The 25,845-nt window shown below is 29.7% G+C and overlaps 2 protein-coding genes across 3 annotated transcripts in view; both read right to left on the bottom strand.

Annotated features, from left to right (window-relative positions):
- The window catches only part of LOC107446111 (eukaryotic translation initiation factor 4 gamma 3), a 147,405-nt gene that overhangs the window by 78,154 nt on the left and 43,406 nt on the right, over positions 1-25,845 (bottom strand). The window lies entirely within an intron of this gene.
- Positions 2,854-21,265, bottom strand: LOC107451923 (uncharacterized). Its single transcript, XM_043056495.2, has 10 exons — positions 21,138-21,265; positions 15,189-15,221; positions 13,478-13,634; positions 10,041-10,138; positions 9,274-9,382; positions 8,185-8,282; positions 7,543-7,651; positions 6,687-6,778; positions 4,084-4,242; positions 2,854-3,407 (listed from the first exon to the last, which is right to left on the bottom strand). Exons 1-10 carry the CDS (start codon positions 21,204-21,206, stop codon positions 3,162-3,164), a joined length of 1,170 nt encoding a protein of 389 aa, XP_042912429.1. The 5' UTR covers positions 21,207-21,265; the 3' UTR covers positions 2,854-3,161.

The raw sequence follows: 25,845 nt of genomic DNA on the forward strand, positions 1-25,845 counted from the left end.
AAAATTCTATAACTTCGTCAAAAAAAATCGGATCGATTTGAAATTTTGAGGGCTTACATAGAACTGTTCAAATAACTATTTTCTATCAACAGAAAGTACAAAAAATATTTTTTGCAAGTTTGGCAAGTGTTCAAACTTAACAACTTAACACCATAAAAACAATCCGTGATGAAAAGCTGGATTCAGTTCGCAAAAAACAAAGTATTGCAATTTGATCATATGTAACTAACAGTAGAGGGTTCACTTCAGAACATATCAAATTTTCATGCCATTTGAATGATTTTTCGCAGTTCTATGAACATTTGAATTTAGGCCTTTTCTTTGCAGATTTAAAAATTTTCGCAAACTTTTGACCGGTAGTGTATATATATATATACACAAAGACTAATATTTAACTTTTTCCATTGACCCAAGATAATTTGGGATGGTAAACTGATGGCAAATTAAATATTTTTTACACATAAAAAATTAAGTTTTCAACTTAGAACGTGTGTATTATGTTTTGTTTTAGTTCTTTGTAATTATTCATGAAATAAAAAAATATGTAGATTTTTTGCATTTTTTTTTCCAAAAAAATTCCTAAGGAAAGCGGTTAAGATATTATTCATTTTCCTAAAAATTCTGAAACAAATCCTGATCACTTCAATCCTTATTAAATATTTTTGTGGATGGATTCAACATAAGCTGAATCCATCAACATATACTTTGTGGATGGATTGCATATCAAAGTTTTGCAATCCTTAACCAAGTCTTTTGATCGAAAGCAGGAGAAGATGCAAAATTTCAAGAATGCTGAGATAAAACGCCTGGAAAATACAGAAAACGAGTATCAAATGAAGGATTTTTTACTGCTTAAATTATATTTGATTAGATTTTATCATGTTAGGTCGCTTAAATTATTTCAATGAAGACTGCAACATAGGAATCGATGAATCATTCTTAAACCATTGCTTACAGTTTCTTTTTCTGGTATTGGACGAGAACTATCCTCATCATCATTGCTGCCGTCAAAAAGGACTTCTCCTATTGCAGGATCAATTATTTGTAGATGTTTTAAGAATTTTTGATAGCAGCAATGAGATTTCAAGAAAGAAAAAACATGAAGTAAAAATGAGTCTAAAAAGTAACTCTGAGGACTATCTTAGTCAAGTAAATTTATTAACTCTTATTTTCTTACATTATTTAACAAATGATATAATTTAACAATCATTAATTTATAATAGAGAATGACATGATCTCTTAATAAGGCTTAATAATAAATTGCCAACACCTGATCAAAATCTTTATCTATTAATGGATTTAAAGTTTCTTATAATCAATTTGAAAACATTTTGAGAAGTATATTATGGAAAATTTTTAGTGGTGTGCTTCCAAAAATGTTGTAAATGTAACACGAAATCGAAAAATAATAATTAAAAAAAAACAGAAATAATAACAATAGGGAAATTTTTTTATGAAGTTGCTTCATGCTAATGCCACATAGCAGCGGTTGAAATATTTATTATTGCCATTATTTAAAAAAGCGGTGCACAACTTTCTTGGGTGAGGAGACATTTGCATCTCAGGTTGATTAAAGAAGGTATTGAGACATACCGATGGTAAATATGGTTATTATTATGTAGTATAGTGTACTGTGCTCTAAATCCTTTTCATCAATCAATTAAGGTCAGAAAATTACTGTTTAAATAGATTAAAAAAATAGAAAAAACTGATACTTTAAAAAACAAATTTCCAAAATGCAGATTTTGTAAAATAAATATAAACATTAGGTAAAAGTAATGGCTTTTTTTATTACTTCATATAATACAAAAGCTCATTTTAAAATAGATTCTGACAATAAAAGTACTGCAATGCTCACAGAAAAATAATTAATCATTTTAAAGAGGAATATAAATTTAAATTAAATATTTAAATTAATAAAAATTTATAAGATTTAAAGCGATTTAAATTAAAAACAAAACCTCTTTATAGGGCAAAACAAGGTTTAATATTCTGTTGGAAATACACTTGAAATTTAAGATAGTTAAAATTAGTGAATTAGAGGTTTCATGAATGTTAAATAGAATACGTTTCCCCCCCCCCCAANCCCCCAAAAAAAAAACAAACAATCACTTAAACTACAAAAAAAAATATTACGAAAAATAGAGTTTAAAATTTTCCATTTATCAAAGAATCAATAAAATCACAAGGAAAAATGCAGCAATAACTGCCAGAAGAAAAAGAACACATTATTTTGAAATGAAATCGGCAAGAATAAAGCGTATCAACACGTAATTAGTATTTTAATCTGCTATTCAATATTAATAATATTGAAATAAAATATCGGAAATTTTAAAACTGCGTGGAAATAAGAATAGCAATAACTCCTAAAAAAAGATCGAAGCAATTTACAAGGAAATCGGCATAAATAAAGAGCGTCTAAAAGTTATAACTTAACAGTGTGATTCGAAATTGTATTCGAATATTTAAGCAAAAATATGGATTCTCAGAATCTCGTGGAAAAGCGTAGGAACGTGGAAAGCATACGAAACTATCATAAGGAAATGACCTAAATTTAGGATGAAATTATTACAAAGAGAACGTGTTAAAAAGTGATTATTTAAATGCGTAAACTTCGAGATTCGTAATAATATAGCTTTAAAAGTATTAGTCTTTTAAAACCATTTTGAAAGGCGCTGTAATAACAGTTGAAAAATAACTTGAGATTTGCAACGAAATTGGCACAAATTAAGCAATTATTGTAGCAATTGTAGTNTCATAAGGAAATGACCTAAATTTAGGATGAAATTATTACAAAGAGAACGTGTTAAAAAGTGATAATGCGTAAACTTCGAGATTCGTAATAATATAGCTTCAAAAGTATTAGTCTTTTAAAACCATTTTGAAAGGCGCTGTAATAACAGTCGAAAAATAACTTGAGATTTGCAACGAAATTGGCACAAATTAAGCAATTATTGTAGCAATTGTAGTCCAAGTTTCAGGTGAAAATAAATTATTAAAAGGATGTTTTCCATAATACTATGAAGTTTCACTCATGGAATATCAAATAACTTGAGATTTGCAACGAAATTGACACACAATTATTGTAGCAATTGTAGTCCAAGTTTCAGGTGAAAATAAATTATTAAAAAGATGTTTTCTATAGTACTATGAAGTTTCACTCATGGAATACCAAATAAAATATGCAAGTAGAAAATGATTATTAAAAGGAGAGAAGTATGAACCATTTGTTGAAATTGGGGATTCACAATGACTGGTTGCATGGGATGAGAAAAGGGAGGTAACATCTGTATCTGTCCATAGTGAGATGTTGGTTGTTGCCCTGCTTGGTTGACTACAATTTGCAATGGCGTCATACCCATGTTTGGTATAGTTCGGGGCACGCTACTTCGAGCTGTATAGTAGCCCTGTAAATAGAAATACGTGGTAATTAATATACAATACTTAAAATATTCAATATTTAATTATGACAATATTTAAAATAACATATAAGTAACAAAATGCATTTAAAAATATGCCGCATTTAAAACATATACATATCGGGTATCTGCTAAATTTTAAATTTTCAAATCCATGACTTTCCATGAATAATTCCAAGAATTTTTCATGACTAACCGAAATTACTATTTTCTCCGACAAAAATACAACAATAAATTAAAAAAAATATTATAATAATATTAATTGAAATGATAGGTATAACCAAAAATGTTATACTCTGCATCTTCATATTTATTGATTTTAAACTTAAAAAACAAAGTAGATAAAGAGTTGAAGCAATAAAATAGCTAATAAAAATACAAAAGCAAATAACTAAATACAGTCAGATATTTATAGTTATTTGAGCCTACTTTATTTCTTCTTAATACTAAGTGTACTACAAAAAGCCTAAACTAGAATTTTAAACTGATAAAATAAGAAAATAAAAAATAAATAAATAGATAAAAAAAATATGAAAGTTCAAAAGATAATTCGCACTAAAAATGATGGTCTTTTATTTTTTAAAGGAACACCATAATTTTTAAAGAACAGGAGGAAAACATTTTATATCTTAATAAAATATGACTATGAGGGGGAATTTTGTACTAAAGTAGCAGGTTGAGGATTATATGTTGGACCAGACATCCATTGATAGTGCTGCTGAGCAGTAGGCATTCCACCAGAGTTAGGATACTTTTCTGGTTGAGCTGCAGCAGCCTGCGTATTCGTATCATGAGGTGTATTGCTTGTTGCAGTAGATAATTGCTAGAAAGAAATGAAACGATATCAATAACAATATAAAAAATTATAATAAATAATAAAAATAATCAAATCTACAAGGATAAAATATTAAAAATCAACTAGATTTTTAATGGTACAACGGAATTTTGTTAACAACAAGCTCATCACCTTCACATTAAGGAATAAGCTAGCTGCTGTGGATAATTTAAAAATTTGCAAACTGAAATTATCAAGTGTATTATGTTTTATAGTGTTAAACGAATTCTTCAGTATCATGATATATTGCATGATATATTGTGAAATTTGACCTGGTTTGTCAACTTTTTTTTTTCGAAATAAGAACTGTTCACTTTAAGCCAAAATTGAGCACGAAATGAGATAAAAAGCATTATGGTTCATATTGTTTGAATAACTTCTTTGATGTCTTGACGACCATTTATGTTTATTAATTAATTTATTTTGTCCCAATATAACTATCCTCAGTTCCCCCCCCCCGTATTTGTTGAACGCAAAGAAACGTGACCTGAAATGATATTTTTGCGAATTAATGTACACTTCTAACAACTAACAAAGTGTATTATGAATCATAACAGCTTGCGTATAAAGTTGTAAATTGGATAATTTTGCTTTAAAATATGCAATATTTAAAATAACATATCGGTAACAAAATGTATTTAAAACTTCGACAGGATTTAAACATATTTCCGCTTATTCACTAGGATTTAAGTGCAGATTATTGAATACCGTGGAATTCAATTAAAATATTAAATTAGGAAAATTGCTGCAAATTTAGATATTTAAGAAAAAAATTCGGCTGAAACTGAAAACGTTAGCAAGTCTGTATTCGTACCATTTATTAAATGAAATTCGTTTTTTGGCAAATTAGATTATGCTTCTCAGTATAATGAGATTAATAAAAAGAATTACTTTAATTGCATAATTAGTTCACACAAACATTATCTCTCTTCTATTAAAAAATTAATAATAATATTTCATTCTCTTTGCTAGTATTTTCTTTTTTCCCACTCATCAGAATTGCTTGTCTAAATCTATTGTAATCTTTATTAGTAATCAGTGGCGTAGTTTTGAGGAGGTTTTGGGGGACAAAACTCCCAACGAAATTAAACATTACTTGCTTAATGAACTATTGCTTAGATAGAATGCATAAGATAGAAAAAAGTTTTCATTACTCATTTTCTTAATTTAAATGTTTAGAATATATATATATATATACACACACACACACACACACATTCCTGAAGCCAACCTCTTTTTTTTTGAGACGGGGGCTCACTTTGTCTTCCAGGCTATAGTGCAGCAGTATGAACAAGCTCACTGCAGCCTTGACTTTCTGGGCACAAGCAATCCTCCAGCCTCCCTCAGCCTCCAGAGTAGCTGGGACTACAGGNTCTTTGAACAATTGAACTATCTCTTCTTTGCGATGTGTTAAGTTTTCTCTTCTTTGAACAATTGAACTATCTCTTCTTTGCGATGTATTGAGTTATCTCTTCCTTCAACAACAAAATTAATTTCTCGACCCTAAAAAAAATATTGATTGCCTTAACAGATGGAGAATCTAGAAAATTTCATGCCAAAGTAGACTGTCGAACAAAAAAAAAAGAAAAAAAAGAAAATGCACACTAACAAAGAACATCAATACTACAAAAATTACGAACTAACGTTCCTCTGTTGCAAAATTTCGCGTTACAAAAAGCCATAGGTTCAATGTTTATTCACTTCATGCCATTCAATAAAAATATTTCATGCGTTGACTTGAATTTCTGGGAAGTTTTCTACACCATTAAAAGCAGAAAACTTATTTCTAATGATCTTGTTGCTGTACTATACTTGCCAAACATTTAGAAATCATTCATTTTTCAGAATTTGATATATAATATATATATATATATTACTGGCTTCGGTCAGTGTGCAGGTGGATGACCACTTTGATCAGTCTGCGTAGGGACCGAGGGTGTGCGATATTGGTTCCTCGTTAACCTGTTCTACCATAAAGTGCTTGACTTCGAGTGCTGGTTGTCGGGCTACTGAAGCATGGGTGACATCCCTTCTGCAAAGGATCAAAATTGTTATGGCATGTCTTTGGATAATCCTCAGGGATGTTTTCCAGACAGTCACCATTGTGCCCATTGTGCAGCTCTAGTGCAGCGTGAATGAACATTCATTGGTTAGTTCATTCATTAGGTTAGTATACGTATACTAACCCAATGAATGAATTATGATCGAACCATAAATTATCATTTTATTTTTAAATGCAGTACATATCTGGGTTATTTCTGATCAGGTCAGAGGGTTCCTTAAACCAGATAAAGTTATCGTATAATGAAAAATAAAAGTGAAGTTCGCCAACAATTTAGACAACAGTTCATGTACTGTGAGTTGAACGAAAACTATCACAAATTGAACAATCCAGTAGTCCAACTAATGAACAATAAACGAAACAAATATACCATAGTCAGTTTTAATGTATTGGGATCATCATTGCCACTTTTACTTTTTGTAGAAGATATCCCGTCCACTTCAGACAATTCAGATTTTTGATCTAAAAAAGAAAGAAGGGGGAAAAAGACACTGAAAAATAATTTGGAAATCACACTTCAGTTCTAAAGTTCAGTAAAGTGCGTAGAAAAAATTCAGGGAATGTGCTTGAAAAATTTTTTACATTCATTAATTAGTTTAAAAATTTCAACTGTTAAACTTGCAGTTAATAATATCAAGCAGGTCGTTGAAATTTGATGTGCGGAAAGGGTCAATTTTATTTATCAACTTTTGAGTTTTTTTCCTTATTTAAAACATTAATTTGTTCGAAATTTAATGCCATTTTAAGTGGTTCAGAAATTTATTATTTTTCCTTGCTTTCAATAAATATTTATTCATTTATGAAAAAAAATATTCTCGCGATATCTTTAAGTTAAAAGCTAAAGCTTAAAATGATGTCAAAAGTAACGAAAAAATAGAAAGAGAGATTAAATTTCAATGAAGACTGATTTAAAGGCAAATTAGGCTTTTAGAAATCAAATTATTCTAACCAATTAAAGTGAAACTGTTTCAGGGTTAAAGAGAACTTGACAGAAATGACGTATCAAATAAAAATGATCATCCAATCCAGTATAGAATTCTTCCATCGCTTTGTTCCAAAAGGGAACACTGTCTATCAAACAAGAATTTTAAATTATATGAGATGGAGTTAAAGATTAAAAATATTAACAGGTCTTAAATTTTGCTTTAAATGGAAGTTTAAATGAATGAGAAATTATCATAGTTCAAATAAAACAAAAATATTAAGAAAATAAATCAGAATGCTACCTGCTGCCTTCTCAGGTTTAGAAGGACCTGCACTACCACCAGTTTCATCTCCACCCAAACTCTGCATCGCTCTTTCTGGACCAGGCTTTATGCTCTCAACATCACTAGGCTTTAAAAAAACAAAATTAAAGTTCTTAAGTTTTCCGATAATATAATATTTTTTGCTGTATCTCACTTGAGTCTGTAATCAATTTTAATAATATGACAAATTCGAATTAGAAGTATAAATCGTTATCATAAACTGTGTATATAAACCGCATTTTTTTAAAACAAAAGAAAAGTACCATAATAAATTAAGGCAGTTTTGTAAACTTTTGAAAACTATGTTCAGATCATTTTGAACTAGATCACAATATTACATAAAATATTTTTCAATAAATGAAAATGTATAAAAAGGAAAAGCCTCTTAGTCTAAAGAGTTTGATCAGAGAGAATATTATTCAAGGAAAATCTTATCCGGAATCTGCTCTTCACTAATCATAAAGAACAAAAAAAATTCCCCTCTCCCAACTAAAACCGAAAAAAAAGAGATGAAGAATGCCTGCAATTCAGGCAAGTAGTACGCACATAATGAGTTGAAAATAAAATCATTACAACTTGATTAATCAAACAATTAATATACTATTAACAAAACGAACTAACCTTAGTCAGTTTTAGTTTATTAGGATCAACATTGCGATAGCTGTTTTCATTTTTTATAGAAGACATCAAGCCATCTTCAGATATTTCAGTGTTTTCAGCTAAAAGAGAAAAAGGAAAATAAAGTTCAGAAAAATAGTTTTGAAATCACGCTAACTATTATTCATTTGAAATGAAATACTTTTTTTTAAAGATAAACAAAAAGTAACTACTTCGAACTCAATGTTTAAATTTAGCCATATGACCCCCCCCCCCCGCTGGATCCGCCACTGCTAGATATTGGTTATTTTTAGAACACACAAAAATTATTTCTCTCGATATTAAATATCGCAAAAAACTGCAAAATTTAGAAACTAGAGTTGACGAAGATTTGTAAAAAAAGTTCAAGGAGTATAATGGGGGAAGAAATTTAACATTCGATTATTAAATTATTCTTAAACTGTTGCAATAAATAATATTATGCAGGTCGCTCAACAGACCATGGAAATGCAACTGCAGAGCTTAAATTGCACTTGCGGAAATGGTCATTTTTATTTATGAACTTAACACGAGGTATTTTTTTTCTCCAGAATATTAAATTTGATTAAAATTTATGGCAATTTTAAGTGGTTCAGAAATTTATTCTCATTTTTTTTTTGCTTTAAATAATGACTAATTATACATCGATGTAAAAAAAAATCTTCGCTCGGTAGTTTAATATTAAAAGTACGAGCTTAAATGGATGTCGAAATTAGCAAAAAAATTAGGAAGAGAGATTAGATTTTAGCGAAGACTGATTCCGCTGGGAACTAGGATCCGATATATCAATTTATTTTAACCAATTAATATAGAACTGTTTCAGAGTTTAAGAGAGCTTGTCTGAAATAACGTATCAAGTAAAAATGACATTCCAATCCAGGATAGAATTTTTTAATTGCTTTGTTCTAAAAGAAATATCGTCGACGAACAAGCATTTTAAATTATGGCCGAAGGAACTAAAGATTAAAAATGTTGGCAGGTCTTCAATTTTGCTCTAAAAGGAAATTTAAATAAAAGAGAATTTTTCATAATTCAAATATAATTACAATATCAATAAAATAAATAGAATACAACCTGCTGCCCTCTCAGTACTGGAAGAGCCAGAACTACTGTCAGTTTCACTTCCACTCGAACTTCGCAGCGATCTTCCTCGTCCAAGCTTTATGCTGTCGACATCATCAGGCTTCAGAAAACAAAATTAAAACTTATTAGCATTTTGATAGCATAATTTTTTTTTCTTTCACTCACTAAAGTCTGCAATAAATTTTAATTATATGGCAACTTATATTTTAATATATAAGTGTTAAGTAAAGCAATCTTTAGAGAAAAAAATGTACCAAAAGAATTAAAACAGTTTCAGAGACTATATGAAAATTATGTTAAGAGATTTTTAACTGCATAACTATGTTATAAAAAATATGTTTAAAAAAAGAAATATGTAAAGGTACAGTTTTCTAGTCTTAATGGTCTTTCTAGTCTTTTCTAGTCTCTTCTTATCAAAGACTATTTTTATTTACGGGATTAAAAAATTGTCCTAGAATCTGCTCTTCGCAAATCTCAGTAAACAATTTTTTTTCTCACAATGATGAGAAGAGATATTAATTAAATTTAAAAGGATTTTTCCTTTATTTATCATCTTATTTTTAAAATAGTATACATCAATATTATTTCTGCCGTTAAACAGCCGTAAATTTAAATCAAATAAAATTCCGCAAAATGAAAAAGAAACGGAAATTAGTCCACAATAATGGAATAATAGTAGAAAATAATGGTAGTTAAACTAATACTATTACAATATGAATAATAAAATAAGCAATATACTATTGTCAAAACAAACATACCTTAGTTAGTTTTAATTTATTGGGATCAACAAGACTATAGCTGTCTTTACTACGTTTTGTAGACGTCCACCAATCTTCAGATGTTACCATGTTACGAGCTTAAAGAGAAAGAAGCGAAATAAGAAACATTGAAACAGATTTAAAGTCATTTTAAGTCTTTTTTTTTCATTTCTTTTGAAGAGAAACAAATAGGTTAATTGCAATGACATAATTTTGAAAAAAAGGCACATTCATTACTATTTGCATATTTATTCCATTGATTTAAATAGTCTTATTAATAGAACGCCATTACTTTTAAAAAGATACTTGCGTAAAATAATAATATTGAGAGAAAGATTATTTTTCTCTTTCCTTGATTTGAAATGTAAAATAAAGCATAATTTACGGAGCTATACAGGGTGTTTATAAAGTCCCGGACTCATTTTGATGTTTAATAACTCGTAAAATAATAAAGATAGATTAAAATTAATAACATAAATGGTTAGATAGACTCAAAAAGTTTCATGACCCTTGTCAATGAACTTCCACGTGTGCCCCCTTCGTCGCACGGAGAATATCAAGTCGATAGTCAATTTCACGCCAGGTAGCGGCAAGCATGTCGGCATCCACAGAGGCTATTGCGGTTGTAATTCTGGCTTTTAGGTCATCAATGTTCGACACGATCCTCCTGTAAACATTGTCCTTTATAAATCCCCAAAGAAAAAAGTCCAGCGGCGTTATATCAGGTGATCTGGGTGGCCAAGGAATTGGACCTCCTCGCCCAATCCATCTTCCTGGAAAATGGTCATTCAAAGAACTACGAAAGATGATACCCCAATGAGGTGGTACACCATCTTGTTGCAAAAAGACATGTGGCAGAAGCTTTTCTAGCTGTGGAAGTACTAAGTTTTCCAACATCTCTAAGTATACGACTGATGAGACCGTCTTTTCTGTAAAAAAGAAAAGCCCAATGACTCGGTCGTGCATTAGTCCACACCACACTTTTGGGGAATCCCTTTGTGTCTCACGGTATTTATGGGGTTTTCAGATCCCCATATGCACACATTATGGCGATTAACAATGCCAGAATTACAACCACAGTAGCCTCTGTGGATGCCGACATGCTTGCCGCTACCTGGCGTGAAATTGTCTATCGATTTGATATTCTCCGTGCGACAAAGGGGGCACTCGTGGAAGTTCATTGACAAAGGTCATAAAACTTTTTAAATCTATCTAACCATTTACGTTATTAATTTTAATCTATCTTTATTATTTTATGAGTTATTAAACATCAAAATGGGTCCGGGACTTTATAAACACCCTGTATTTCATTAGTCTATCCATTCCAACAATTTAGCAATTTTTGTTATTATATCTTATTAGTATTATATTATCGTACACTGTAGGAATTTTCATTCTAAAATTATTGTAAAATAACCGGCAGCAGTCTGTCCATCCGATTAACTCTAAAGTTTACGGTAAAAAACATGTTTTACCTTAACGGTTTTTAAACCATTTACAACTAGCATAGTTTCAAAACCATGAAAACAAAATTTAACTGAACATAGGAGCTAAGCTTTTCGTTAGGTAATGGGCATTGGATAATTCAGAACACTAATTGAGGAGTGCATTGCATTGGAAACTCTCCATATTTTGAAAATAATAGAGGAAATAGTGTGGTGTCAAGACTGAGACTCGAACCCCAGTTCTATCGTTCATGAGACTACCAGATTAGTCCTCTCTGCTATAATAAGTGAGCAGTTGAAAGGAATTAGGTGTCATTAGGTGAGCTTAGGTGGTGTGATAAAATTCTGGTTGCTTAATCGTATTAGATGAAAACAGTTAACAAACTGTGTTTCCTTACAGTTAACAGTTTGATTACCATCTTATTTATGGTTATATAACTGTTTTGTTAGAATATGACAAAATAACTTATAAATAAATTGTTATTTGACCATTTTTCTCGAAGAAATTTCTAACATTGCACGTATCGCAATAATTTGATCAGGTGAACGGTAATAAAGTTTGAACCCCTTACATGTTAATATTTCCTTTTTGCTATTTCGCCATACCTCGAAAAAATTTTAAGCAAAATAAAAAATATAAGCATATAATTATAAAATTCAATTATCCAAAAATAATTCTATGCAAAAAATAATTTGAATAATTATTTTTTATTTCATTTAATAAGAATCGAAAGAATTTTGCATTGCGAGGTATACAAATTACTATATTCAATATACAAATTAATATATTCAATATTGCGAGGTATTTTTTCTTTATTTTAAAAAACGTAATTTTATGTAACAAAACTCTACATTTGAACGAATTCGTGTGAAATCAAAGTTTAAATGTACTAATTTTTTTAAAAAAATTTGATAACTCAGAAACTATTCTCTCAAATTTTGTATATTTTTTCCCCGCATGGAATTTCCTTTTCTAAAGGAATTTTATAATTGCGTAATTTTTTTTAATCACTTAAAATATGACGAAATACACAAAAAAGTATAAATATCTTAAAGGAGTTCAAACTTTCGACTCTTCTTCTGAACCAATTTAACTGGACTGACTGAACCTAGACTGGTAGTGGGTCAATAACTCAAATCAGTCGAAAACTGTAACTAAATATATGTACAATATTATGTATGAAAGATATGTATATTCAGATAAAGTACGTTTTTTTGTTAGGTATCATACACTGTTAAGATTTTCATTCTAAAATTATGGTAAAATAACTGGTAGCTGTCTGTCCATCCGATTAATCGTAAAGTTTACGGTAAAGAACGTTTTTTTCCTTCATGGTTTTCAAACCATTTACAAAAAATCTGGTTATAAAACCATGAATAAAAAACTAAACGGTTTTTTTAACCATTTACAACTAGCATTTTTCAAAAACGTAAAAAAAATTATTATTTAACTAGACATAGGAGCTCGGCTTTTCATAAGGTAATGAGCATTGGAGAGCCGGACACTGGAAATTCCTCATGTGTTGAAGGAAATGGAGGAAATATTGTTGTGTCAACACTAGGACTCGAACTCCAGTTCTGCCGGTCATGAGATTGACTGATGAGCCCGCTCGGCTATAGGCTCGGGATAAGCCGTTCAATAAATTATTATTTAACTATTTTTTCCGAGAAATTTCTAACAGTGTAACTGAAAATATCGTGCGTACAAAATAATTAATATATTTAAGGTTAGGCCATCAAACCATTAAGATTGAGTCTTAATACGTGAAAATACTATAATTTAAGATCAAAAGTTGTTCTTGGACATCCCCCCCCTCGCTTTGCATGTAGCAACGTTTCAAATTCCCGTGTTAAACTAAGACAAACAATGAAATATAGATAGCAAAATTCATATATAATAAGAAAATATAAATAAAATAAATCAGAATATGGATAAGATATGCATGTTTCAACATGTAATGCCTCAAAGAATTTTAACAAAAAATTGCACACCGGTATTTTTACTTCTGTCTCGGTCATGAGGTACTCTTTTTTGGAATGGCATGTTCTGCAGATCCTCTTTTTCCTCATGTGCTCCACACTCGGCTTCGTTTGGAGTTTGGTCGATAGCTTTAGGGTTGTTTTCTTCCTTTCTAGGAAACCGATCTTTCTAAAGTACAGAAGAATTATTTCTACACTCCATTTTAAAATTCAAACAAAACTTAAAAAAGTAGTATGTAAAGAACTAAAGTATTACTGCCTCAATGTAAGATTGCTTAGAACCACATAAATTTAAGCCCTGTATGAGCTTGAAAATAACAGTTGAACATGTATGCGAAGTTGCAATAATTAACAGTAGAACCTCCAGAGATCGTTTCTCATGGGACCCTTAAGTGAACGATAGATACGGGAAAATATTGAATGCGAGTGAACATATAACTACAACGAATGATAAGTAATACGGCAGTAATGGACTTGAAAATTAATAAATTTACAATACGTATGAAAAATTTTAAGTGAAGAAATTATGTACTTAATGGAAAAATTATTTATTCTGCGAAAGAAAGACGTGTAAACATATTTATTTATTTAAAATATGGAGAAATTTTGGTTTGAACACTCTCTTTTCTTTTCTACACAAACAATAAATTTTTGACTTTTTCTGTTAATAAGTGTGAATACAGAAAATTTCTTAATGTTTCAAAGGCTCCAAAATGTTTTTGATTCTGTTTCATCTGTATCATTTGTTTCTGCTACCATTTTTTTAACTGACATCCCACCAGAAGTTTCTGCATTTTCATCAACTGAAAATTAGACATCAAACATGATCTTTGAGGTGTTTTTCCCAAAATGTAACAAATCCACCAAGAGTATATGTTTTTACGCCAATTTAGTCAAGAGCGAAATCCGTCCAAGAGCGAAATAAGTCAAGTGTCGGGAAAATGTTTGTTACGATAGACGCGTGAATCTTTTAGTTTCAGAAACATTGTAAACGGGTATTATGAACGTTATAAATATATCATTTGTGACAGTAACGGAAAAAAAGACAATACATAAGGGGAAACGATGAATTAAGGTTCAAAAGTAATAAAATGGTACGGCATGGAACTTTTATTTACGTCGGGTTTAGGCGACGGTCTGAGAAATATCCCTGAGGCTGATCCGGAGACAATACATACACTCACAAACCATCCATCTGCAGATCGTAACTTTGATCTGAACCAGAGCACGATCAATCTCCGATCCAGTACCGATAGAGGTATGATTCGTTGAGGGAACGTGGAGGACTTTGTGACCCGGTAGATTTAGCACGCGTCAGTCACCATTTTGAGCACGGGAAATCTTCAGCCGGTAGAGATCGAACTCGAGACCTCTCGGACAAGAGCCTAACGTCCTACTAGCCAAGGCTATCCCACTCCTGTATTAAAATGTATTAATTATCCCTAAATCACCATTTATATCAAGATTATTTTTGAGTAAGTTTTTGCTCCTTAAAATAATTCATTTTATTATAGTTGAATATTTCTTGCAATTCATTTAGCTCAGGATTTCAGGTCTTTCTGATTTACTGTATCTTATTTATTTATCTCTAACTTTCTAAATTGTTACCATAAGAGAAGAGAGTCAACATTCACTAAATAGGTCAATTTGATTTTCAATACAGCATTTCTAATGTGCCATACAAATTATGGGATATATGTACATAAAGTATATTTGAACATACCTTTCTAGGTATACCTCTCCGAGTTGGCAAAAACTGATCCCGGAAGATAGATAGAATAAATAAAAAAAGAATATGGATTAAGACTTTATTATCCAAACATCTACCTCATAAATGTTACTTTGTAAACAATGCAAAACTGATAAATGCAAAGATTTTTTTAATCGTATTCCTCAATGCGAATTGTGTAGATAAATTAGATTGTTGGATAAAATGTTCAAGTTTTTCATAATAGATACAGATTAAATAAAAACAATTTACTGATACTGATACATTTTAAGTATACACAGAGGGGAACTTGGAAAAAAAAATAATTGCTGTTCTAGTATAATTTGCTCCCTAGTATATGTAAGAAGTATCTAAATATATAAACTTTAATTTTTTAATGAAATTTGGTACAGCTAAATTTTTATTTATCTTTTGTTATTTGAGAACTGAGCTTTCTAATTCATTTTTAAACACAATTAGTAAAAGCAACATATAGAGGAAAATTCTTAATAGTGATAGGAAATAATGTTTTGGGGGACATACTATTTTTGCTGCATTTTAACTTCATATTAAAATAATTAAACTCATTGAAAAAGGATTTAAAAAAAAGTACAAGGAAAAGATCACTGAGGATGATTTGAGACAGCAGACTATTTATTAAGAGGAGAATAATATCCTGTAAATTTAAATTAAAAATAAATTATGGAATCCTTCAATTGAAATATTTTAAATCATTAGATAATTAGATTAAAAGTTACTCAGGGTAATTTTTGTTCTTTTTTTTTAGCAATATACATTTATTAATCCATTTCAAAACTATTCCCCTTCTGATGGCGCTTCTGGACAAATATTTATTCCAAAACACATTTTAGCTACAAAAAGGAATGTTTCATAGGCACATTTTGTAAACTTGTTATGAAATACCATTTTTTAATAAATGAAATTCGTGAAAAATATCAGATTTGGTAAGAAAACAAACAGGACATTTTGTAAAAACCTACAACAATGCATTAAGATTTTATAAGAAATACTTTTTACAGGAAATGCAACATAAATAACTGACTTTTATTAGAGCTAAGACTAAATTTGGTTACTTTTTAAAAAGGCTAAGTTATTGCCATTAAAATAAAAATTTTATAGTTATATTTGCAAAACCAAATTTACAAACAATTTCAAATTTCCCTTCTGCAAACTGCTTGCAAGTTGACTTGACCATATATGCCACTAAAGTCTAAAGAAATCTAAATACAAGGTTCTTAAAAATCAATGGTGTTCGATACTTTATTAAGAAAACGAAAAGTAGCTATAAGAATTAAAAATAAATAAAATGTAAATACATTCGAAATCTTCCTGAATTGTGAGGGTTCTAAAATGTTTTTTAAAGTTGTATATATATTTTTTAAAAAAAATATTTACGATCACAAAATTAACCTATTATTATATTTCGACATGTTTTCTCAATCAAATACAGGGTAATTCGAAATAAATATAGTGATTCGAATGCGGGGTACGGAGAAGGCTTCCACTGTTATTGATTATGAACGTGATTCAGCGAAAGTTCGTTGCGATCTCATCACATAAATGCACCATCCTTTTTCCTTCTGTGAGTGTTGCGTCAAATATTTATCTTGACATGCTTAAGGTAGGGTTCATGGGACCGCTGGATACTGATTTTACGGATTACATTTTGCAGCAAGATGGAGCATCCTCACACTGCGGTACGATGGTTCGCATATGTTTAAATCAACATCTTCCAAACCATTGAATCAGTCGAAGTGGAGATGCCGACGATATTTTCTGCTCCTGGACACCAGGATCTTCGGACTTGACAACCTGCAATTTCTATCGATGAGGTTATGTGAAGACAAAGGAGCTCCCGGATCAAGTATTGGGAGAAATTTGCTTTCGTGGAAGACTTTTTGATGGAACTAACCCGCATTTACGTTACATGGAGAGGAAAACCACAAAAACCTCCTACGATTAGCTTGAAAGCAGGGGGTCTCTAACCCAATATCCATCTACCACTGAGGAGTTTTTAAGTCAGCACTGTGGTCGGTGTAAGCTGGGTGCAGAGTTTGCATCGACCAGCCATTACTGAGATTCGAACCCGGTTTACCTTATTGGAAGGCGAACGCTCTATCCCCTGAGCCGTCACGGCTCAACCCCAAATTTGTTTTTAATATTTTATTTTATAACCGTTGTTGAACAGCCGACCCAATTTTTTGGTTTACGACTACTAATGTTCAACTCCATAGTCTTGTCATTTTGAACCCAATTCAGAAGACAAGGGAACTCTTGGATCAAGTATTGTGAGAAATTTTCGACCGTGGTGGACTTTTTGATGGAAATTACCATGCATTTGCTTTACGTGAAGAGGAAGATTACCAGAACACCCAACTGTTAGCCTGACGGCAAAGGGACTCTAACCCATGATCCGCCTACCACTGAGGATATTTTATGTCAGCACTATGGTCGGTGCAAACCAGATGCGGAAGTCCTATCGACCAGCCAATGCTGGGATTTGAACCCTGTTCACCTCATTGGAAAGCGAACACTTTATCCCCTGAATTCTCACAGCTCAACGCCAAAACAATTCCAGAACTCAAAGAACGCATTTGTAATGCGCTTGCGTCGGTGACTGCACAAATGCTTTAGCATGTAATGAAATACCGTCTAGAGGATGTCCGTGTGACCAATGTTTTATGTGAAGTCACATAAATAATCTGTAATGCGTGTATACAAAATTTTGAAGCTCCTTCTATATTCTGTGTAAATTTTGTCTATAAATTCTGTTTCTTTAAATTGTTATAGCTGTTTGTAGTCGCTATATTCATTTTGAATTACCCTGTATAGCCATAATTAAAATGTTTCTGAGGAAAAAAAAGCTCATAACATCTAATTTCAGTTTATAACCTTATGCATGATTGCTAAAGAGATGGTCAAAACTTTCAATTTTGACAATGAAAGTTAACTTTAACAGTGACCATTACAGCATATCTTATTCCTTCTTAGCATCATAATATCTATAAAAATATTATCTTTATTAAAAAAACTTAGTCTTTAAACTACAGGAAGCAATGACAAAATGTTTAAAATATAACATCACTTCAAAAATAAATTCAGGTTTAATTATTTAAAAAATAATAATAATAAAAAGACTGTCCAGTCAAACTATTTAAAACATTGCAGAAAAGAATTAGAACAATTTTGATGCTATAAAACATATTAAAATTCCCTAAAATCCCTACGCTTATGCAAAAAAAAAATTGAAAGACTGCTTAACTTTTAAAAATTGACCAGGAAGAAAACTTCAATTAAGTTTTTTTAACTGGAAAAAAAACATGCATAACCAGGGTTGGAAAAAAAATTTCTTTAAAAAAAACAAACTCTTTGGTAATTATTTTTTATTTGAAACAGTAAGGTAAATAGTATGTTGATCCCCAAATTAAAAGTAATTGAACCAATAAAAATAGTTCACGAATCGTTCTTAACTATTATTATTTTGAAAAGGAATACCAATAAAAATAATCCCTTTTACTCATAGATATGTAAACATGATTTGTGTTGAAGGAAATGGAGGAAATATTGTTGTGTCAACACTAGGACTCGAACTCCAGTTCTGCCGGTCATGAGATTGACTGATGAGCCCGCTCGGCTATAGGCTCGGGATAAGCCGTTCAATAAATTATTATTTAACTATTTTTTCCGAGAAATTTCTAACAGTGTAAGAAGTATCTAAATATATAAACTTTTATTTTTGAATGAAATTTGGTACAGCTAAATTTTTTATTTATCTTTTGTTATTTGAGAACTGAGCTTTCTAATTCATTTTTCCACACATTTAGTAAAAGCATCATATAGAGGAAAATTCTTAATAGTGATAGGAAATAATGTTTTGGGGGACATACTATTTTTGCTGTATTTTAACTTCATATTAAAATAATTAAACTCATTGAAAAAGGATTTAAAAAAAGCACAAGGAAAAGATCACTGGGGATGATTTGAGACAGCAGACTATTTATTAAGAGGAAAATAATATCCTGTAAATTTAAATTAAAAATAAATTATGGAATCCTTCAATTGAAATATTTTAAATCATGAGATAATTAGATAAAAAGTTATTCAGGGTAATTTTTGTTCTTTTTTTTAGCACTATACATTTATTAACCCATTTCAAAACTATTCCCCTTCTGATAGAAAGATTCCCCTTTTGATAGAAATTACCATGCATTTGCGTTACGTGAAGAGGCAGATTACCAGAACACCCAACTGTTAGCCTGACGGCAAAGGGATTCTAACCCATGATCCGTCTACCACAGAGGATATTTTATGTCAGCACTATGGTCGGTGCAAACCAGATGCGGAAGTCCTATCGACCGGGATTTGAACCCTGTTCACCTCATTGGAAAGCGAACACTTTATCCCCTGAATTCTCACAGCTCAACCCCAAAACAATTCCAGAACTCAAAGAACGCATTTGTAATGCGCTTGCGTCGGTGACTGCACAAATGCTTTAGCATGAAATAAACACTTGTTTTTTATTTAATGAGTCAATACAAATTCTAATATGAATGAGCTTGACATATTAAATCAAGGTAATATTTCTTTTTAATAAAAAAATATTTAAACTCCATAAAATGATGAAAAGAAATGAACTGCATAAATATAAACATATAAAATAAGTAAATGTCTATTTTAGTACTAACTGCATGAAAATTAAAAATGAATTACTTTATCATTTATATTAACATGACAATCTAAAATTCCTATTCAGGTGTTGCAGCATTAAATAAATAAGAAAAATATACCTTAAAAATATTTTTAGTGAATTTAATATTTTTTCTTTAACAATCTAAGTGGAACAATTTCTATAAATAGAAAATTTTATCATTTAAAAATAAATAACTAGCTTAATTTTTTCTTTTAAAAAAAGTTTGATTTACACTTAACACAGTGCATACCAATTTAAAGGACACTTCAAATATGATTAACTTTAATTCATTAGCATCTATCTTCTTCAATTTTGTGAAAATTGCGCTTTGTCTATTGACACAACTATTAATGCTTTAAAATTATTTTAGAAACATCCAAAATTGAGTACCTATAGAGTAATAAAACTTATAACCAATCTTACAACGATAATAGAGTAATAAAACCCATAACTGTGTGCCAAAAATGTAATTTAGGACTTTGCGCTGAATATTTTCTGCCATTTCAAATATAAATTTCATGATAATTGTTGCAAAATATACTAAATATTTTACACAAAAGGAATTTTTAAAGTTATCAAAATAGAAAAACTGCAACATTTTCTAGTTATGATTTCACATTAAATGAACATGAAATGTTATGTATTATGTTTATTCATAATTTTGAATAGTAATAGGCATTTAATTCATCAAAGATAGTTAAGTGAATTTTATAAATGAAGCTCGCTTCATTATGTAATAGTGACACTTAATTTAATATTCAAGCAAGCAACAATCTACACAAAAATTCTATTTCTATAGGGAGTTTTTAAGGAAACTTTAATTTTAGGGAATTTTCTGAAATGTACAAAAACCAGGAGAATTTTTATTAAACCAATAGACCAGGAGAAACTGGCAAAATCCAGGAATCTACTGGAAAATCCAGTAGAGTTGGCAGCTATGCATTAAAGTTTTCGACATTTTTTTGAATGTTATGTTCTACTTGATGTTTCATTAGTATGTGATAGAATTTTATATCAAAAAAATATTAACTATTTTTAAATGTAGTAAAATATGGGTTAAAATATCAGCTTAATATGTATGCGAAGAAAAAAGTAATTTAATTTGAAAGAGCATTTTTCAACCGTATTTGTATAATTGTCTTAACTTTCTAAATTTAAAAAAAAAAGTCAACATTTAATTTTTAAAAAGAAAAAAAAAGCATTTCAAGAATACTATTAACAGAAATATGAGCAAAATATGTTTGAAAACATACCATTTTAGGTACTCCTCTTTGTGCAAAAGTTGGTAAAAAGTGATCTCGAAAGTTAGGCATTACAGGCATTTGCACTTGTCTGTTGACTTCATTCAACTTCTGTATATGAGCCCATGAAATAAAAAGTATATCAATTAAAAGTTCTTGAAATCCTACCTTAAAAACAGTATCGTCAATAATGCGGGATTTTTCGATAAAGAGTTTAACAGACAAATTACTTATTGTAAATTTATGTCCCTCAATACACTCAGCATCTTCATATTTATTGATTTTAAACTTCAAAAACAGAGCAAAGAAAGAGTTGAAGCAATAAAATAGCTGAAAAAATACAAAAGCAACTAACTAAATACTGTCAGAGATATGTAGTTATTTAAAGCTGTTTTATTTCTTCTTAAATGTAAGTGTAATATAAAAAGTCAAAACTAGAACTGTTAAAAATGATGTTTTTCTTTCATTTTTTGAAAGAAAACCATAATTTTTTTAAAAAAAAACAGGATAAAAACATTTTATATCTTAATAGAATATGACTACGAGGGGTTAACATATTTTAATGGAATATGGCTGCGATTTTGCTGCAAATTTAGAACATCGGAACACTGTGAAATTGGAAGGGATGAGGTAAATTCCCTTTTAAAAATTAGATTTTTCAGCGCCTCAAACCTACAAATTTCCATTTTTTTAAAAATAGTTTAAATGGTAAAATAATGACAAATTTTGTCCAATACTGATATCCATGACTTTCCAGGTGCACAGATACCCTGCATATTCTTCTTAGCCTGGCATTTTTTGGATATTTAAAACTTTACAGAATAGGACATACACAAATTTGATGATATTATAAAATCAGGGTTCCCACTCTATTTCAGAAAAAAAATTCCCTTACATTTCCAGGTAAATTTCAATAAAGATTGAGACCATATTTTCATCAGAAAACTTTGATTCTTTTATTTGTAATGTAAAATATTGGATTTTCTGTGTAAAATAATATTAAATGAGGAAAAGAACATTTCTGTTAGACTAAAATGAGAACCTCTAAGTACAAATAATTGTAATAGATATTAGAATTATGTAAGTTGAATCACAATAACTGATTACTGTTAATGACAATTTTAAGACTGTCTATTTTCCAGGTATAATATAGGAATATTCCAGGTTTTTGTAAAAAAAATTGCATCTTTCCCTAACTATTCCCCGATTTTTGGGGTTAAAATAAAATTCCCTGACAATTCCAGGTTCATTTGTCATTCCAGGTATATTCATTTTGAATCACCCTGTATAACCGTAATTTAAATGTTTCTGACGGGAAAAAAAGCTCACAACATCTAATTTCAGTTTATAACCTTATGCATGATTGCTAAAGAGATGGTCAACACTTTCAGTTTTGACAATGAAAGTTAACTTTAACAGTGACCATTACAACATATCTTATTCCTTCTTAGCATCATAATATCTATAAAAATATTATCTTTATAAAAAAAACTGAGTCTTTAAACTAATGGAAACAATGTCAAAATGTTTAAAATATAACATCACTTCGGAAATAAATTCATGTTTATTTATTTAAAAAAAATAATAATTAAAAGATTGTCTAAACAGACTGTTTAGAACATTGCAGTAAAAAATTAGAACAATTTTGATGCCATAAAACATATTGAAATTCCCTAAAATCCCTACGCTTATGCAAGAAAAATANACTTTTCCCTGTAAATTTCAATGAAAATTGAGACTATATTTTCATCAGCAAACTTTGATTCTTTTATTTGTAATGTAAAATATTAGATTTTCTATGTAAAATAATATTAAATGAGGAAAGGAACATTTCTGTTTGATTAAAATGAGAACCTCTAAGAACAAATAATTGTAATAGATATTAGAATTATGTAAGATGAATCACAATAACTGATTACTGTTAATGACAATTTTAAGACTGGTTATTTTCCAGGAATATTCCAGGTTTTTGTAAAAAAAATTGCATCTTTCCCTGACTATTCCCTGATTTTTGGGGTTAAAATAAAATTCCCTAACAATTCCAGGTTTTCCCTGTTCTCCCTGACCCGTGGGAACCCTGTAAAATATAATGATATGGCAATTTTTTCTCCAAAATTCCTGTGCCCACACAACAAAAATATTTTAGTAGAAAAATAACACCAAAACAAAATAAACAATATACTTTATCTTTAATGAAACCTAGGTATGGCAAGTTCTGTGGTTTTGCTAAGGACGTTGGTTCGCATTGTAATTGAAGAAGAAAATTTCTATCATATTGTTTATTTCCCTCTTTATTTACAAGACTATATTGATCTATAATGAAACACATGGTTCATAAACATCGGATTTCAAATTGTGAAGGATAATTAGGATCAAACGAATCACACACACCTTCTTTGTAGCTATATTTTAGTTTGTTTGATTGTTTAGTTTCATTTTGTGCTGGATCATCTTCATTTTCAGTTGTAGGTGAAACTGAAGATGAATTGCTCTGCTGTTCAACTAGGGATATATCACCCTTAGGTGAATTGTCAGAGAGTACTTTATCATGCGTTGAAAATCATGCGTATCGTATTGCCAAGGTAAAATAACCAACAAAATCTGAAAACTAATTTTTTTACAAAACACCTAAAATAGGTTTATTATAAGCTCATCAAGTTCTTTAAAATCAGGGAATGTATAATTTTATTAGGATACCCCAATAATTAAGTTGGTCAGTTTTGTTCATCTCTATTAAACCTCCAGCATTTCTTATGATATTCAGCAAAATAACAGCTTCTAGGGTGCTTAACAAATCTTAGGATAGAACACTACATTGTCAAGCAATACACGCTACCAGCTTAAGTTTCTCCCTATAGGTATTAAGAAAATGATTATCAATAGCATATTTAATTAGACCTATTTGCATTACTAAGTTACATGTATTAACCCCTAAAAATGATCTTTTACCTACTTCATTGAATTTATAAGTACGATTTCTTTGTTCCATTCATTTTAAAAATGATCTTGCCCAAACAATATTTATATTCGACACGAATATAAATACTAAGGAGATAAATTTTGCTGCACATAATCCAGTAGGGATTTTACAGAATAAATAAATTGCTTATTAGAATATGCAAATCGAAGAATAATTTATCTTTTCTATAAGTAATGCTTAAGCAAGTTACTTTTTTATATAGAAAATGGACATAAATGTATGCAGTGTATCTGCTACATTTTAGGTTTTCAAATTCATGACTTTCGATGACTAATTCCAAGCATTTTCATGACTTAATGAAGTTACTATTTTCTCCGACAAAAACACAAAAATAAATTTAAAAAAATATTATAATAACATTAATTGAAATGATAGGTATAACCAAAACTGTTTTACTCTGCATCTTCATATTTGTAGATTTTAAATTTAAAAAACAGGGTAAAGAAAGAGTGGAAGCAATAAAATAGCTGAAAAAATGCAAAAGCAAATATTTTTTTTGCAGAATTATATTCTAAAGATACTTTTCTTGTTCATCGGAAAGGAAAGAAATACTCCTGATTCTTCTGAATAAAAAAAAACTCGCCAATGACTGGCTTGATTCAGCTAGAATTTGAAATTAATAAAATAAATAATAATAAAAATTTTGAAATCACAGAAGTTTGAAAGATAATTCCCTCTAGAAATTGTTGAAAGAACATAATTTTTAAAGAATATGATAAAAACATTTGATATTTTAATAAAATATGACTGTGAGTGGGGATTTTGTTACAAATTCAGATACTCGGAACACCATGAAATTGGGGGAGGGAGGAAAATTCCATTTTAAAAATTAGATTTTTCGGCGATTTAAGTCCATGATTTTTTTGTTGAAAATCATGACATTTCATGACAAATTTTGTTCAATACCGAAATTCATGACTTTCCAGGTGCGCAGATATGTATGATAGCATTATTTATCGACAAAAAAATTATAAGTTATAAAAAGTCATTAAATAAAATCTATTATTTAATAAAAAAAAATAAGACGCAATATAAAATGTGGACGCAGGCAAACTAAATATCATTTATTAGATAATGCGCTTATCTTATGGTTTTGACTTTTGGGACCGAAACATTTAAATTTTTTACAAAACATTCTGAAGTCATTCATGAATTGAAAATTGTGATAACAGTGTAAATTCAAGTAGGGTTGACAGCTATTATAAAGAATCGCAATTAACTTATAGTCCACAAGTAAGAAAAATACAAAGCTGATAAATAAGAAGCGTAGTCTTTATACTTAATATATATTAAGAATGTAGAGAAATGGATTGCATTTTGAATATTTAGATTTAACATCAGTGAAACAAAAAAATCTAAGGAATGAATAGAAAAGAATACTAAAATAAATTTAAAATTAGTTTCAATGACGTGTGATCATGTAAAAAATTCCAATTTAATTTAATTACTGAAATACATAATGACTCTCCTAGATATTGATTATTTTCCAATTAACTCATACAAAATTTTTTAAAAAGTAATATTTTGATATGGTATTTCATGACTTACCCTTTTTAAAACTGTAACTTCTTGCAACTTAAATTTGACCTTAGAATTGTTTAAATGTTTGTTTAATATTTTCTGCATTTGTGTGAAATAACTTTCTATCTGAAAAAAAAGAGAGACTGTCTAAATATGGCAAGAAAATGTTACAAAAAAGATATGACAAGGAAAAAAAAAGACATGCTTAAAACCCATTAA

This window comes from Parasteatoda tepidariorum, chromosome 2 (genome assembly GCF_043381705.1).
Source record: "Parasteatoda tepidariorum isolate YZ-2023 chromosome 2, CAS_Ptep_4.0, whole genome shotgun sequence".
Classification (NCBI taxonomy): Eukaryota; Metazoa; Arthropoda; class Arachnida; order Araneae; family Theridiidae; genus Parasteatoda; species Parasteatoda tepidariorum.